A 17,098-nucleotide genomic window follows, 5' to 3' on the forward strand; every position below is an offset into this window, starting at 1 on the left:
GTCCTTACATGTCTGGTGCTGCAGATGGGGTTGCAATACATAGCCAAATCGCTGACGCCGTCGGCGAGCCAACTTGTGAAGGGTTTGGCCGTACGGGAGAGTGAAAAGCAGGATAACGGCACAACAGGGATAGAGAAAAATAGAAGCGCGACCGCAACGAGATTTTATTCTTCTGGAGGTAACTGTCGTGATACTTGACCTCCCTAAACCGTAGGTGGTAGGCTCGACCCTATGAAGCTATCGCGGACTCCCTGCCGTAGCAGCGCAATTGCTGCCCAACAGATAAACTTCCTGTTGCTATTACAGCTGTTTCGCCGCTATATAGTAGCGATCTCTTAGTATAATCTTTTTTGAGACCTTCATTAAAACATTGCTTTTTGCTGGCACCATCGCCAGTTCGCCGGAGACTGGAACAACACTTACCCGTAACACAACTCGCCAAACCGTAACTTGTACCATCACGGGTGCGACGAGGAACAGGAGAAACAGGTAATCGGAGGGGTGTTAGATCTAAAAAACGCCTCGAGAAGAGCGCCGTCTAATTTTTTGGCTCGAAAGTACCTGGGTGATAGTTATTGGTAATTGATACGCTGGGCTAACCTCGAAATGAGCCTCAGAATCCACCCAAGGAATTGCGGGAAGAATCTACAATTCTATTGTCTGGCGAAAAGCTAAGCGGATATTATTAACGGGGGACGACGATCAAAAGCGGGACCAATTTGCCCAAAAATACTCAGAACCAAAAGAGCTTCGACAGCTTTTATAAGGACTGTACTCTAATGAATGTACGGTCCAGAATTCACCAGAAGCCCCTGGGGAAAGAGGATTCATGCGAGAGGTTCAGAAAAATCCAGTTTTTGTGAAAACTCACGGACGGCCCCGTAGTTTTTTGGCAGCTAGATAAATTTCTTGCGATTGTACTATCCTCCCGACGTCAATTGCTTAGTAAGAAACGCTACATGAGATGCGACGCTCAACTCGATGCCATAGGTAGACTCCCTCCCAAGAGCAGCGCGACAAGCAACACGCGACATGCGATTATGAATGCGGGTCCAACTATTCTTCGTTACTTGACTCTCACTTTGCTCTGCCACTCTTTAGGCAGGAACGCTGCGCAGTACTTCATAAACCAACGATTCGATTTATCATATATGCGACTTCTGGCAAGGAGTGCAGATTCTGTTTCACTCTTTGTCTCGGTGCCGCCGCAAGCAGTGCCAAGCCGTATTGCTTTCCAATGATCAGGCATTCCACAAAGGTTTTGCACGCCCGCTTCTGAAGCGATCCTGGGGGTTGCTTTGATATCAAGGTACTCATTGCCTCTGGGATTGCCTCGCCAATCAACCATCGGTGGGCGGTAGCATTCTCCTGGCAGAGAATCAAGCATGATGCAGACAGTATGTTAAGAAATTGGTCCTGTCCCTTCTCTTTAGAGCGCTGGGCAAATTGGAATATACTAATCAGGAAGAGAAGTAATCTGGCGGAGTCGTGTTTTTCGCTGATGACAATTAGCTCATTGGCGCATGCCTGATTTGCATCACTGAACAATTCAATCTCGTGGCTGCCGCCGATGTATCCTTCGTAAAATTCTGCGACGACCCTGGAGAAGTACTCGATTGGCCGTGGTTCCTCATTTTCGAGTATGGCGAAGTGCGATGTCAAGAGTACCACCGTCCGAGCCACATTCTCTTCCCGGTTGCCACTTTGAATACAGGCATCGAAATCATTTAAAAAGTCGCGAACGCTGTAGTGTAAGAACTCCTCTGCGTCTCTGTTGTAGGCTATAGCGGCCCAATGTGAAAATGCTCTGGCTGTGATGGCATCTCCTTCTCTCCATCCGTGTCGAATAGCTGCAAGTTTAGTTTCCGAGCCGACGAGAACTGCGATTACCAGCAGTGCTTGGAGATCTCCAGGGGCGACCACCCGAAACAGCTGCGTCGGCAGGTCTGTCATGGTCGTCAGCCCTCTATAGTTTCTGGAAACTACCAGCTGTACGAAGAACTCGCGATACACTTCGGCCCATTGTCGCAGTTCGTTCATTTTATTCTTCTTAGCGAGCTCCTGCAGGACAGACATATTCTCCCAACGGTCCAATGCCACATACTTCAAATATAATGTTACCAATTGAAGAATAATGGGAAAGCGGAAGGAAAGCCTGAGGATCTTCATGACCATGTTGACCTCCCGCGACGCCTGCTGGTATCGTGCGATAAATATCTGTTCTTGAAGCCCCAGTAGCTCTTCCACCCGCTCATCCATTGGGTCCGAATGTCTTCTCAGGGAAGCGACTCCTGGGGGAATTGGCAAGTTGTCCACACGCGCTCCGTGTTCAAGTAATATTTGGATAGTTTCCCTCGAATTTGCCTGAATGGCTCGAGTCAGTGGTGTGTCGCCATGCTCAGTCTTACTCTCGAGACGGGCACCTTGGTTGAGCAGCACAGACATAATGTCCTTGTGCTGTCCAGTGGCCGCGATATGAAGTGCCGTCAACCTGCTTCGATCTTTGACATTGACACGAGCACCATGGTCAACCAACAATTTCACCATGTCTCGGTGACCTTGATTAACGGCCCAGGAAAGCGGCGTCCGGCCATAGTTGTCCTTTCGCGAAATGAGATGGATATGCTCGCTGATCAACAATTTGGCCCATGCTACATTGCCAAGGTACGCAGCTAGATGCAAGAGCGTGAACAAGGGCGCGTTTCCGCCGTTCTTCTCCTGCTCCCAATAATATTTCTACCACTCATCCCGGATTGGAGAATTGGCTCTGAAGAATGGACGTGAGAACTCGGAAGGTGCATTAATCACCTCAATAGCGTGATAGAAATGTACCGGCCAATATTGAATAGCATAATGCAAGAGGGAATCGTGGCTGTATCTCTCGTCAATCTTCCTGGGAGATCCGTAACTACGTTCGACGTGTGCTAGGCAGGTCCGCATAAGAGTCCTGTGAGTAATTTGGTTCATGTGGAACATGCTGATCCCTTCGATGTTGACTTGGTTGCTCTGAAAGAACTCTTTCGCTGACTCGTGGACCAGGTTGACTACATCTCCTTCAATTTTCACAAGTGCCCCGCAGAGTCTGAGCCGATCCCTGGTCACTTCAGCTGCCGTGAGGGTACCAGATACTTTGATCCCTGTGGCCACTGTTAATTCATCCACTGTAAGGGGTCTGGCAGCGAGAACGATCCATTGAAGAATGGGGACCAGTCCTTCCTTGTCGTCGATTTGCTGAAGTAGCCGCTGATAGACCCTACCAAGGCCTTTAGGAACACGATGGATAATTTCATTGATCTTGTGCCAACTCCTGCCCTGAAGCTCATTGGCAACGAATCCAACCCACAAAAAGGTACCATCAGCGCCAGCCAACAAGGCCTGCTGAACCTGCGCAATCATTCCTTTTGAAAGGTTTTGCTCGGATGCCAGTTCAGTAACTTTAGCGAAGATATATCTCTCGACATCATGCGAAATCTCTGTATCAGAGTCATCCAATTTGATCTGCTGATACTGGCCAATTTTGTTCTCCAAAATAGCCGGCTGGGGTCGGGAGAGAAGAATGAGCTTCAGCCGTGGCCTTGTAACTTTCCGAGAGTTCGACAAATAATTCCCAACGGCATCGAGAAGCTGCCTGAGTGATTCCTGCTCGCATTCATCCAGACCATCCAGCATACAGACTACCTGAGAAGATCTACTCTGCTGAAGCAGGGTTAGGAAAACACTCCACAAGGAGGCAAAGCTGGAAACGGTATATTTTATTGTTTCAGTCCCCTCGAACGAGTTCTTGATATATTGTGCCAGGTGCGGATAGAGATCGATCCATTGATGTATGATGCCTCTTAATATAGTTAATGCCGTGTTCCGGTTCTTATCGCAGTTACTACAGAAGTAGTAAAGGAGAACATTTTCGGCAGCGTTAACTACTGGCTGTAGCACCTCGGTAATGTAAATTGCCAGCATGGTTTTACCTTTTCCAGGACCACCTGAGATCCAGAGGAGTGGTTGATTTGTGTCTGCCAGCCACTCTTGATAGTGGGGATTTTGGATGAGCCATTCACAGGTGCCGTCAGCTCTGCGCCCTTTCAGTACAATGAGGGATTTTCGGTCAACTTCGGGTCTTGTTAAGAGCAAAGCGTCGAGAATCGGCACGGCCTCGGTGTTTATTGCCGGAGGTATCGTCTTGGAAACTTTGGGTATGAACGAAAGGACCTCCTTTGCATATGCTGCTGCAGCTACTGCGGCATAGGCGTGCCAAAGCTTGGAACTGTGAGAATCTGCATAGTCGCAGATTCCTCGGATGACCAAATACTGGGCGGCATCTTTCAGGCCGGTCGCCTCCGTCTCGAAACATAGAACGCCTTGCTTATGTGCTAACTCGTCTCGAGTCGTTCCATGCCGTATCAAATGATGGCCGGAGGCAATAAGACCATAATGAACTATTGGGTCCTGTACCTCCCGTGGCTGCCGGGGCCGGATCCTATCCAGGTTGCAATGACTGCACCCGTTTTGTTCGGATTCAATAGTTGTATGATCATAATTCGGCTCAAATAGGGCGTCTTGCTCTGGGCCTGGACGGGTAAAGGTGACGGGGTCTTTCCGTAAGACCTCGGAGATGTACTGGGACATCTTACTTTCACCGAAAATCGCGGCTGTCTCGGCTTTTCCCATGGCTGTGAGAAGTAATGGTATTAGCTGATTTAACGCTCTGCCGCAAATAGATTGATCTTCCGCTTGCTCCCCGTTCGCGTTATACTGGACGAGACCCGGCCGGCCAGCTATCGACTTGCTTACAATAATATCACCAAGACGAGTATCCTCCTTCGTGTCTGGAACCCCTCCCCCAATGCCAACCATCAGATTGAACTGGACAGATTTGAAGCTTGCGTGCAACTGCGTGGCCACATCCGCTACCGACGTTTTACCATACACGCCGAAATTCGGATACGCCAGTACGACATTGTGGCCTTGGAGACTCCCTAGAATGTAGTTATTGTTGTCGTCTAAGTTCTGATCTGGAGGTAGGTTGTCATGAATGCGATCAAGCGTCGCTTTGGCTGCTTCTACCTCTATGGGCAGTGCGCAAACCCACCCGACTAAGTAGTCGTCACGGGACGCCATACCCAGTCAGAGCGCAGATTCACAATGAGAGACTCATACAAGGTCAGTGCCGACTAGTCGTCTTACTCCGTAGCTGCCCAGACTGTCTGCTGAGTATGTAAGGGACGAGGTCGACCTTCCGGTTGTGGGTGAGAAAGCAAAGCAATCAATTAATGAGGGAGTGCAGCAGCGAACACGTGAGAGGACAGGTAGCTTTCGGTTGGCTCCAGCCCTGAACCTCCCGTGGAGGTCAAGGTACCGTCAGGGTACCTATCCCCATAAGTAGAATACCCGTTCGGGCCGAAGGAAGGCGGGAATCCACCCACTCCCACGAAAGCTGGGGGTCAGATCTGGCTGCTGAACGGTAATGTATTCTTTAGGATCAATGAAGTCTCATCTCATTTAATAGACTCCACAAGTTCTCATTCAAAGAATCGATTTAATTCATCATTCCAACCTGCTGTTCCATACTGTTCAAGCAAGGCAACCTTGGAAGTATGGTGATTTCTTTGCGGTTGGACGCATTGGTAAGCACTATATGACTGACCATTCGTACTAGCGGCAAAAGGGCATCTCCAGGATGAGGCATTTTTATCATTGGGTGAGCACATGCGGCAGATTTACAAGATGGCCATCCTCTTGATATGTGGGGCTTGGCAATACAACGTAGTTGGCTGTCATGCAGCTCGCGTCACAATTTCCCGTCACAATTTCCGAGGTCCTGCAGGAGATTTTTTTCGGTGCATTCTCCAGCTCTTGGAAGGTAAACAAGGCTAGCATATAGCAGGAACGAAGTCAGAAAGGGGCGCAGGGCAAGAAACACAGCAAATAGAACCCCTTTCTTCATTTTTTATCCTCCTTCTCCAGTCCCGCCTCTCACATTATCATCAGGCGCGACAGCAATGACATCTACTCCCCGTCTTCGAATTTCGTCCCCGCATCCACCAATGGCAAGCCAAGAGCGGGAAAATGATTCCCTCCGCCCGCGGTTTCTGAGAAGCAAATCCAAGGCCGGCAAGGCACGCAAAGTTCTTCTCTCGTTTGACGAGCTGCCGGAATGGCAACAAGATAACAAGTACATTCTTCATGGCTATCGCCCAATATCAGGATCGGCTCAGGCTTCATTTCACAGTTGGTCATACATTCACAATGAGTCAGTAAATATATACTCTCATTTGATACCAGCAGTCGCCTTTCTGCTCGGCGAGTGGTATATAAAAGAGTATCTTACAAGTAGATATTCGAATATCACTGGCGCTGATTTTTTTATTTTTACCTTCTTCCTCTTGACTGCCGTTATCTGCCTGGGGCTGTCAGCAACATACCATACCTTAATGAACCATTCCCACGAAGTTGAACAATTATGGCTGCGACTTGACCTGGTAGGCATAGTAGTCTTAACATTAGGCGACTTTGTATCGGGAATATACATGGTCTTCTGGTGTGAGCCTTTGCAACGCAAGATCTACTGGTCTATGGTGTGTTAACATCTATATATCCTATTTCTTTTTATCTCATATCTAATACTTACTTTGATTGGCAGATTGGAATTCTCGGGTTGCTTACCATCTTCATAATGGTAAACCCCAAATTCCAGGGCCAAAACTTTCGCATTTTACGGGCACTTACGTTCGTGATGACTGGATTGTCTGGCTTTGCACCATTGATACATGGAGTCAAGGTATTTGGCATCTCGCAAATGATGAAACAATCCGGAATGCCCTACTATCTGATTGAAGGAGGCTTTCTCCTACTTGGGGCTTTGATTTATGCAGTAAGCTTCCAGATTTCGCGCTTGGAACTTGATTCTGACTACTATGGTTCTACAGATTAGGTTTCCTGAGAGTCGATATCCAGGTAAATTCGACATATATGGCTCCTCCCATCAACTCTTTCACATCCTGGTAGTCTTTGCTGCTGTGACTCAATTAATTGGGATATTGGACGCCTTCGGCTATAATCACATGAATCGAACATGCTTATAGAGCTTTCTAAGTCATGCATGAGAGACATTATTGTTACTAGTTTGCAGCACACCGCAGGATATGGTGGTTTCGGTTGTTGAGCGCCCTATGGAAGCCACTACATGGGGCATAATTTGTTTCCGGTCACTGCGTCCACAACTACGTCGTGGAAAATTGAGGCAGATGCTGAAATTGGATCTAGAGGCTAGAATTGAAGCTGGAGGCTATCATTGATCAAAAATTGTAGGGTAACTAACCTATTTCCTGCACGAGCCGATCACCCATGGACACGTGAATGAGGATGGTTATATAATGTGAGTAGGCTGCGGCATGACCGCGGTTAACCTTACCAGTATAAATAATGCACACCTGCCAAGATTATGAGAATGCATAGATTTATGCTGTTTTTCTTGTAATTTTGGTGTACGCTGATATATGTACAGCGCACAGACTAGTGATTCAGAGCATCAAATAAGCGACTCTTTATTTTATACTACATCATGCTGAATCCATTATATTCTCCCTTGATTTCTAATTGTCCTAGCTATAAACATTAAGATCTATCAATCTCAAATCCAGCTGGTAGCTTGGGCTGTTTCCGATGCCATTCCGGTCACCCTTCTTTACCTAGCGATACATGAGGCGATTGGCTATTCCTACTATTTGGAGTTTCAATCTGACTATGAGCCCGCTTATTCTGTGATCGTGACTGGTTAGCACGTACTGTAGGCTGGGTTAAAGGTAACACTGGCTCTAAGGCTACCTTAGCATCTGAATCTGAAGCTGAATCAGAATCAGCAACATTATCTGCTTTATCCCCTTCTTCCTCATCTTCACTAATCGGATCAAGCTCAGCAAGTGTAGAAACAGATTTACTTGCTTGATCAGATAATGCAGTCTTACCAACAGAGAGCTGCTCCTTCATCAAATCAAGCTCACTGTACTCAAGCTCAAATCTGGTTGAGAAGAGATGAATCATTAGATCTCGGATCGTATTCTCTTTTAACTACCCTCGGCGATAGTAACATATATTACAAGTACAATTAAAAAGGCGTTCAATACCAGCTCCGCTTGCTGGTACTTTCTTCTATAGCCTAGTGTCCTGATTAAAAGCACCTACAATAGGATTGACTGTTTTGTTTTTGAGGTGTCACACTCGCTCACGTCAAGTACGGATGAACCATCTTGGTGAATCGGAGCTTGGGCCGTGCATCCACTGGGCGCTTCAAGCTTCGTATCTTATTTTACCGAACTAATTTGTTAACTAATTATTTATCTCCGAGGTATCTAATTGGGCTGCAATAGAAGACTTTCTCGATAGACCCGCTATATTATATCGAGTAATTTACTGTTACCGCAAATGAGGGACTCGTTTTACAATTCAAATTCGAGAGGGAAAAGCTCAGCTAACTTCGGTCGCCATGTCGTCCTGCCAAGCGTACCGGTGTTTGAAGAGGTGGGCGTCGTAGCCAATGTTGATCAAGATAACAAGATAGTGGGCAGAGCGAGTCGCGCACGGGGGGTGAATGGCTCACCCTGTCTATTCCGCACTCACCCTACTCACCCCCCGCTCACCCCGGTCGCGCGACGGTAAAGCGGCCTCACCCGCTAGCTCACCCGGGCGGCATCCACCCGGCCTCTGGCCGCGTTAAAGCCACACGCCGGCAGGTTAGTAGTTGGGTGGGTGACCACCAGCGAATACCTGCTGTTGTATCGTTGGGTTTAGTGCCCTTGCCGCCCTACCGCTTCAGCCCCTTCACCTGAACGCCCTGAAGCCCCTGAACGGATGACGTGTCCCCTCGGTTAAACCTGCCATGTCTCGATGCCTTCCCTGCACCACCACTGCAACCCCTGTTTTTCTCATATTTGCTCTCCTTGGGAGACTTGTAGTGTACCCCCTGATTCGCTGACACTGGAGACAAAAATATATGTGGTAGCCATCACAGCTACCTGATCCGTTCTTGGTTACATCTTAAGGATGCAGTGAGGATTTTAACAGCGGAAGAGGTACAGTAGTGAATAGGACGTTCTAAGGAAACGGGGAAACCTAAATCACTGCCCTCGCATAAGGATGGACGCAGCGGCGACTGTGAACGGACCGTACCGGGTCGATCTCCCTTTCTGGACCCATTATGCAGATCCAACGCTTATCGTGATTCCTTATCAATCACCAATCACAAGGGTTTAGTAACCGCTTTTGCTTTTCGCTGACACGAATGACGACTTCATTTCTACGAATAGATAGAAACGCCAGTATGGATTTTAATGGAGCTTGAATCCTTAGACTGGTCTAGTCTTGCTTATTCTTGTGCAGCGCAGATAGACATTATTGCATTTTGAAAACATACCCAACTATTAAACTGCCGGCGTGCAGCTAGTCAACAGTTTAATAGTCGGGTGGGTGCCGCCCGAGTGAGAAATGGGTAAGAAGGATGAGTGCGCAATAGACGGGATGAAAAGCTAGGTGAGGGTGGGTGAAATTGTGACGGTCTACAAAGGAGCTTGGTATAAGACAAGTTTGTTTATGACTCGTAGTCAATGTAACGAACGGCTACACTGACGATAGGGAATCGTGAGAATGTAGGGTATGCATTTGACGAGGAAACTAAGCTAAGCTATGAAGCTATTCAGGAGCTGGCTGCGATATGTGTGACAGCTCTGACGCTAGTCCCTATCGGGGAGTTAGGTTATAGGGTATCGCGAGGAAGGTCCTCGGAGGCAGGTCACAGTCCGTGACAGTCAAGTAATTTTCCCATGGGAAGAAAGGCTATCTAGAAGGGAGGATGTAGAGGCTCTACATACTGCCCGAGGCTTCGCCTCAGGTAGGAATGCCTGCAGAGCATCTAGGAAGGTTCCTGGATGCCTACCGGAGGGTCCCTAGATCCTATACTAACTAACCGGAACGTTCCTCCCGAACGTTCCTCCGTACCGGGAAGTTCCCTGGCTTCAGGATGTCACAGAAATCACCCTCGGTCACCCCGATCGCTGCACTGACCCCCTCAGCTGAGCTCCTGTAGAATATTATTGGGTCACCTTTCATCCACCTGAAACGCTCGATCCCTTGGCATCTGCACATAGCCATCCGGAGGTTCAAAAAAGCCAGAAAGATCGTGCTTTGGATCATTTTTGATAATCAGCCATCGTCGGATAATTGTGGTGCTGATTCCGAGGCTGCGCTGAGAGTCCGCATTGTTTGACAAAGAATAGTCTTTGTTTCATGGTTCAACCCGTATTACAATAGAATATTGAACAATATGGAAGAGGGATGCAGAATCAGAAACATCACTTTTTTTTTTTTTTTTTGGAATGTTTAGTCTTTAGATGACAAAGGTTAGGTTCAGCCTTCATGAATTTGTTGTGTCGTAAGGGCAATATCGTTAGGATTGCACCACCGTACTGCCAAGGCACAAGATTCTACACCACGTAGAAGGACATGTAGGGTCACAAATAACCACTATTAAAAATGATTTTTATGAGTCATTAGCCGTATAGTGTTTAGCAGTCGGCGTTCATGTACTCGATGGTGATATAGGTAGTCAGTGAGATAAAGGACATCAGATAATAAAAAACGCTATCGTGCAATTTACTGCATTCCAAAACCAGTATCAGGAGGATGAAAGCGATGTTGACCATGGGCTTCTCGTCTTGCTCGTTCTGCTTTTTCTTTCTATTCTCATCTCGCTTGGTGTCAATGAGCTTCACAACGGCCGTGGTAAGGCCCTTCGTAATTGCCTCCATCTCCATGTTGACACTGTCCCCTAGATCCAAGAACCATTTGGCAATATTGGCAAACTTTCCAGTGAGTAAACCTCCTGCCATACGCACCATGGACCGAAAGACATTCAAGAGCACTTGCCAGCCAGGCTTGGAAGGAGCTGTAATGTTTGATAGCATAATCGTAGTCAAATTTCGACGCCTTAGTGCGCCCTTTGTCGACGAAATGCTTGTTTCGAACCTCAATGCGGGTCTTTCCATTCACATTCCACGTATACTGTATCCATGGTCAGTCCGTCGGTCCGAGACCCCATTTAGTATATTGCGAATCTTTTCGTCGAACCGAATCTGTGGTAAGTGTCGGGCTGATTTACCTGGGCCTTGCCCTGAGCCCCGTAGAGCTGGTTTGGTTGCAGAGTAATGGTGGTGCAGTCTGTCACATCGACACCATCATGATTCAGGCGGCTCTTGTTTCGCTGAAGATATTTGGGAAGAAGTCTGTTGGTAGTCTTGATGGCAATGAACTGATTATTATCCCCAACGCCCGATTTGATAAACAAGCCCACCCACTTCACCGACCCGTACTTCCCGCCGCGCGGATGGTGATAGCCGGGTTGTTCATTTTCCTGCATCGAACGCCCATCTATCAATCATTATGCAATTTGAAATCGAGGACGGTTGGCCAGAAGGACTCTTCGGAGAGCGTCATAGCACTACTGTTACGGATATAATTCCAGTTAGGACCCGAGTTCGCGAGGACCAGCCTGTCGCCCCCAATTACGAACTCGATCATGGTGTTGTCGGCGTGGATGCAAAACAGCCAGTTAATCCTCTTCCTTGGGATACAACTGGGTTCCCCATTGCTGGTGGGATATTTCCATCCATGAGTGACCACGTGTACGTCGTCGAGGACAGTCAGGGAAAGCGGAAACGATTGTATATTGGCGCCTTGCTGCGCTGCCCATTCCGCGTGATACAGTCGCGAAACCCCACTAGCGATCTATCAATTTCCCAGACCGGACAGAATGCATTCGCTGCCACCACGATATGTGATACGGATCCAAACCGGCCACCCCTTCACAGTGAATAAAAAAAAGGCCTATCCTTAGGTAGTAGCCCGCAGAACCTCTATTCCCAACACTGAGTTCGCCAGCGGGCAATGCGTGCGTAGCAGCATTCCTGAGCCTGGACTTTTGAACTGAGAATTGTGTCAATAGCCGAAGCAATGGATGCTCTCACGGTCGATCATTCTCGATCAGCATCGTGCCCCCAGGCGGGACTCACTCCGGAACCACCAACGCTCTGCCAGGTCTACCCTACTCCACAGGACGAGGCTGAAACAGACGTCGATATAATTGCCATCCATGGCCTCGATGCGGAGTCTCCAGATACGTGGGTATGGCGAGGCAGCAGTTCCAACGAGCACGACATAAACTGGCTAGCCCACCCCAACATGCTCCCGAAAAAAGCAGAAAGAGCCCGGGTCTTCTATTGCGACTGGCCAGCCAGGATTTTCAACGAACCAAGCTCGATCGAGCTGACAATCACAGAGGTTGCTAGGCGCTTGCTATTGGGTATTCACTCTCGACCTGGGTCAAACAAAAACCGACCTCTCCTGTTCATCGCTTCATGACTGGGTGGCATCATCCTGAGTCGGGCGATGGTAATCGCCGCTTAGCCCGGGAGAGAATGTGCTTCTCTCTGGAGAGCAACGGGCGGCGTGATTTTCCTCGCCACGCCGTTCAGAGGGACTGTGTTTAAGGACCTAGCTGGAGCAGCAGTCACTTTCCTGCGAGGCTACGCTAGGCTCGTAGACAAATTAGTCACTGAGCTGCTCGAGAGCATGACAAAATCGACTGATTTTCTTCAGGATCTCATGGGAGATTTCACGCGGGTATGTCAGCAACGGGATCACCCATGCCAGTTAGCAATCTTCTATGAAACAAGAAGGCAACTTGTTACGAAAGGCACTACCTCGATCAGTGGCAGATGCTCTGAACAAGCCAAAAACTGTAAGTCGGTATGATGGTTTCAAATAAATTAAAATTTATCTTGCTAGCTTCAAAGTTCAATACATGAGGTAATGCTGATGCCTTTTTAGCTAGTTGATAAAAGCTCTGCCCGTCTCGATATCGTCCCGAACCCAGTTGCCCTTGAACGGACCCATGTTGAGATGAACAAGTTTTATGGCCCTGAAGATCCGGGATATGTTGCCGTTTCTGGGAAGATTAAAAATAATCTTGAGGAGATTCGTGACGGCTCTCCGCTTAAGACAGCTGACGACTGGATACGCGAGGATCACTATACTGCGGACAGGCTTAAGATTAAACGACTCTCGGGCGAATTGTTGCCGATGGGTCAGTGCTACATAAATCTCGCTATTGTGGAGCACCCCAGCCAAAATGCAGACCATTTCAAGAAAGAACAAGAAGAAGGAAATACATCGTCCTCCCCGTTTTCCATCCTCGCTCGACTTAAGGTTGAGACACCGGACAGGAAGATCCAGGTCGAGTTGCCGACTCTTTTTAACGCACGCAAAGGATCCAACTATCACATGGCACAACCAAGAAGGATTCTGATCAGAGGGCGGGCCGGAGTCGGGAAGACAACTTTATGCAAAAAGATCGTTCATGACTTTATCCAGGGGGTATGGAGAGACAAGTTTGACCGCGTACTCTGGGTACGTTTACGGAGACTGAAAGGACAGCAGGACGTACCATACAACCTTGGGAACCTATTATACGATGAATATTTCTCGCAGCACCCACAAGGCGTTTCTCTCGCCTCCTCGTTGTGGAGGACATTGGTTGTCAACAGTGATAGGACTCTGTTCATCCTCGATGGGCTTGACGAAGTAATCCAAAACTTGAGCTTTGACGACCAGAAGTCCGATTTCCTTCAGCGCCTTTTGAATCAACCCAATGTGATTATTACATCCCGGCCGCACATATCACTTCCAGTGGGTGTCCGTTCTCCCGACCTTGAACTGGAGACGATCGGATTCTACCCAGATCAGGTGACGGAATACATACAAAATACCTTTACGGAGTCAAAAAGAGCCGATGAGATTCAAAAATTTCTCCAAAAACATCAGCTCATTCACGATCTTGCGCGGATCCCGATTCAATTGGATGCGCTCTGCTACACCTGGAGCAGTTTCCGTGGCAAAATTACGCCACGGACTATGACCGACGTCTACAAAAGTATCGAGGTAAACTTATGGAAGAAGGACATCTTGAGATTAGAGAAACAGCATGAAGGGATGCGGGTGTCGTGGTCTGATATCGAAGACGCGCCGCTGGACCAGATCGAGAATTTCGTAAGCGCGGAGATCTATCTTCTTGAAGGCCTCGCTTTTACTGGGCTGTACAACGATGTAATAGAGTTTACGTCAGAGCATCGGAGTGCCGTATCTAAGCAGTTCAAGTTACTAGGCACGAATATCTTGCTTGACAGGACTCTTCCACATCTCTCCTTTCTACGGACGTCGGACCCTTCATCAGACGACTACAATCGAGATTACCACTTTCTGCACGTAACGTTCCAAGAGTATTTTGCGGCACGGTATTTCGTGAGACAGTGGAAATATCGACAACGGCTCAAATGTCTGACACTCGGCGAAGGAAGGAATGCAGAAATCGAGCCTTCCAGTTTTATTCAGAATCACAAATATAACGCACGTTGCGATATTTTCTGGCGCTTTGTCGCTGGCTTGCTTAACGCCGAAGAGACGTTTCGCTTCTTCCAGACTGTCGAAGAGGAGCCGCGTGACCTCATAGGCCCCATGCATCAGCGACTAATAATGCATTGCTTGAGTGAAGTGATGCTAGAGGAGGTGTCGATTTTCACGCCACTTCGAACGAAGCTGGAAGTCCAGCTGTCACAGTGGCTGTTGTTTGAATGCAAATTTCGGGGAGGATCACATTTGGCCAACGAAAAGGAGCTTCCAGAGCAAGCCCTGAAAACAGCCTTGCAACAATCGTCTGGAGATACAGGAGTGACGCTACTACGAGTTCTAAATAGACGATCAGCAATTCCATTATGGGGCCTGGAAGTGGCAGCCTCATGTCTAAAGGGAAATATCAATGAAAGCAAAGCTATTGCCGCCCTGAACATGCTCGGAAGCCGAAAAGAAAATTTATCTTCTGGGATCCTGCAAGCTATGGCATCGCGGCTCGAGGATCCACAAAAGGAAGTCCGACAGGCGGCAGTCGACGCGCTCAAGGGCCGATCAGAGCTACCTCCTGAGATATTGCAAGCGATAGCAGCACGATTCAAGTATCCACACAAAGATATCCGACTGGCGGCAGTTAGCGTGCTCAAAGGCCAACTAGAGCTAAATATTGAAATACTTCAAGCCATAGTGGCACTGCTCGAAGATACAGATATATATGTCCGGCAGGTAGCAGTTAACATGATCAAAGGCCGAGCAGAGCTACCTCTTGAGGTAGTACAAGCCGTAGCAGCACAGCTTGAGGACCCAAGGAAATTTGTCCATTCAGCGGCAGTCAATATGCTCAGAGGCCGATCAGAGCTACCTGCTCAAATTCTTCAAGCTATAGTGGTACGGCTCGAGGATCCAAGAAGTTTTATTCGATTAGCGGCAGTAAGGGTTCTCGAAGGCGTATCCGAGCTACACTCTGAGATTCTTCACGCCGTGGCGAGACAGATCAATGATCCAGATAAGTATGTCCGACAGGCAGCAGTCAACATGATCGGACGCCGATTAGAGCCACGCCCAGAGATACTGCAAGCCGTGGTAGCACGGCTCGAGGATCCGGAGTGGGATGTTTTTAACAGACGGTGACCGACGCACTCGAAAGCCGACTGGAGCTACTTCCCAGGGTACTACAAGCTATAGCGGCACGGCTTCAGGATTCAAATAAGCGTGTCCGATATGCGGCAGTCAAGGAGCTCGAAAGCCGACCAGAGCTACCTTCAGAGATCCTACAAGCCGTGGAATCACAGGTCGAGGATTCGCACAATGAATTCCGACAGGCGGCAGTCGAAGTGCTCATGGGCCAATATGAGCTACCTCCTGAGATATTGCAAGCTATGGCATCGCGGCTCCAGGACCCAGAGGAGTGTGTCCGACTGGCGGCGGTCAATGCGCTTAAAGGCCGATCAGAGCTAACCCCTGAAATACTGCAAATAATAAGGGCACGGCTTGAGGATACGAACATAAATATCCGAAAAGTAGCAATTAATGTGGTCAGAGGCCGAACAGAGCTACCCCCTATGATACTGCAAGCTGTAGCAGCGCAGCTCGAGGGTCCACAAGAGGATATCGATTTCCGATGGGGGGTGGTCGGTGCGCTTAAAAGCCGATCAGAGCTACTTTCGAGGTACTAAAAGCCCTAGCAGCACGGCTCGAAGATCCGGATTGGGATGTCCAACGGACGGCGATCGGCGCGCTCGAAGGCCGATCAAAGCTACTTTCCGAGGTACTGCAAGCTGTGGCGGCACAGCTCGAGGATCCACACAAGGATGTTCGACAGGTGGCGATCGACGTGCTCAATGGCCGATCAGAGCGACCCCCCGAGCTACAGCAATTGATAATGGCACGGCTCGATGATCCAGATTGGCTAGACCGTAATCAACACTGGCTTCCATATAGCATTGGACCTTGGAATCGAAATTTACCGGACCTAGCTGTTGACGTACTCATAGGTCAATCATCCCTGCCATTTGAGATTGTCAACCAACACTTCCAATCTTTATACCGGATTCTGCTAAAGAGAGGCTTTGAGGAACATCTAGGTTGGTATATCACGGGTGAAATATCCTACATTGGAGTAGGTGTCAGGAAAGTTCCTCTAAAGGGCCAGCAAGCTTGGTTGAAGGACACAATTCGAGAAGAGTGGAACGACTTGGGCACTCCTCTTCCTGACGTTCAGTGGATGTCGGGGAGACAACTACTGCTAAGGGTCACACGCCGCTTCAGGGGCCTGTTCTCTAGTGCGAAGCCGCGCGTTCCCCCACTCGAGCGTGGAGATTATACATACAAGATGGACAGCAGGCTGCCTGGGTAACTGTAAATGAAGACAGTGGTGTTTCTTTCCTTGAAAGACAGGGGCACTCTTTTAGCTGTAATCTTCAAACGGTCTCCAGGTCGGCGGTCAATTTATGTCGACAACACAGAGTCAGCGCCCAAATTGATCCTTACTGACAATCATTCCTCGGTCTCGAATCAAACCGGCCAGTCCACTGCCGATCCATCATTAGCATGCTATCAATAATCAATCTTGAGGACCAATCAACCTTCTGGCTCAGCTCCAACAAGTCAGCCGGCTACTCAAACCCCTCGTCAAACAAACGCTAGCCCT

At 48.5% G+C, this 17,098-nt stretch overlaps 3 protein-coding genes across 3 annotated transcripts; 1 reads left to right on the top strand and 2 right to left on the bottom strand.

The window, feature by feature from the left end:
- Positions 1 to 1,122: 1,122 nt before the first annotated feature.
- KD926_000774 (uncharacterized protein) lies at positions 1,123 to 5,115 on the bottom strand (the record flags this gene model as incomplete). The annotated part of the gene is made up of 2 exons (XM_053104589.1): positions 1,123 to 2,736; positions 2,809 to 5,115. 2 exons carry the CDS (start codon positions 5,113 to 5,115, stop codon positions 1,123 to 1,125), a joined length of 3,921 nt encoding a protein of 1,306 aa, XP_052952181.1.
- A 5,438-nt stretch (positions 5,116 to 10,553) lies between these two features.
- KD926_000775 (uncharacterized protein) lies at positions 10,554 to 11,565 on the bottom strand (the record flags this gene model as incomplete). The annotated part of the gene is made up of 4 exons (XM_053104590.1): positions 10,554 to 10,816; positions 10,884 to 11,049; positions 11,147 to 11,415; positions 11,496 to 11,565. 4 exons carry the CDS (start codon positions 11,563 to 11,565, stop codon positions 10,554 to 10,556), a joined length of 768 nt encoding a protein of 255 aa, XP_052952182.1.
- Positions 11,566 to 11,997: 432 nt separating this feature from the next.
- KD926_000776 (uncharacterized protein) lies at positions 11,998 to 16,804 on the top strand (the record flags this gene model as incomplete). The annotated part of the gene is made up of 6 exons (XM_053104591.1): positions 11,998 to 12,168; positions 12,333 to 12,435; positions 12,482 to 12,666; positions 12,874 to 15,554; positions 15,617 to 16,083; positions 16,137 to 16,804. The coding sequence occupies 6 exons, from the start codon at positions 11,998 to 12,000 to the stop codon at positions 16,802 to 16,804; spliced, it is 4,275 nt and encodes a 1,424-aa protein (XP_052952183.1).
- Between the last annotated feature and the right edge of the window lie 294 nt (positions 16,805 to 17,098).

This window comes from Aspergillus affinis (assembly GCF_023601865.1).
Source record: "Aspergillus affinis strain CMG 70 chromosome Unknown NODE_115_length_114903_cov_91_584772, whole genome shotgun sequence".
Classification (NCBI taxonomy): domain Eukaryota; kingdom Fungi; phylum Ascomycota; class Eurotiomycetes; order Eurotiales; family Aspergillaceae; genus Aspergillus; species Aspergillus affinis.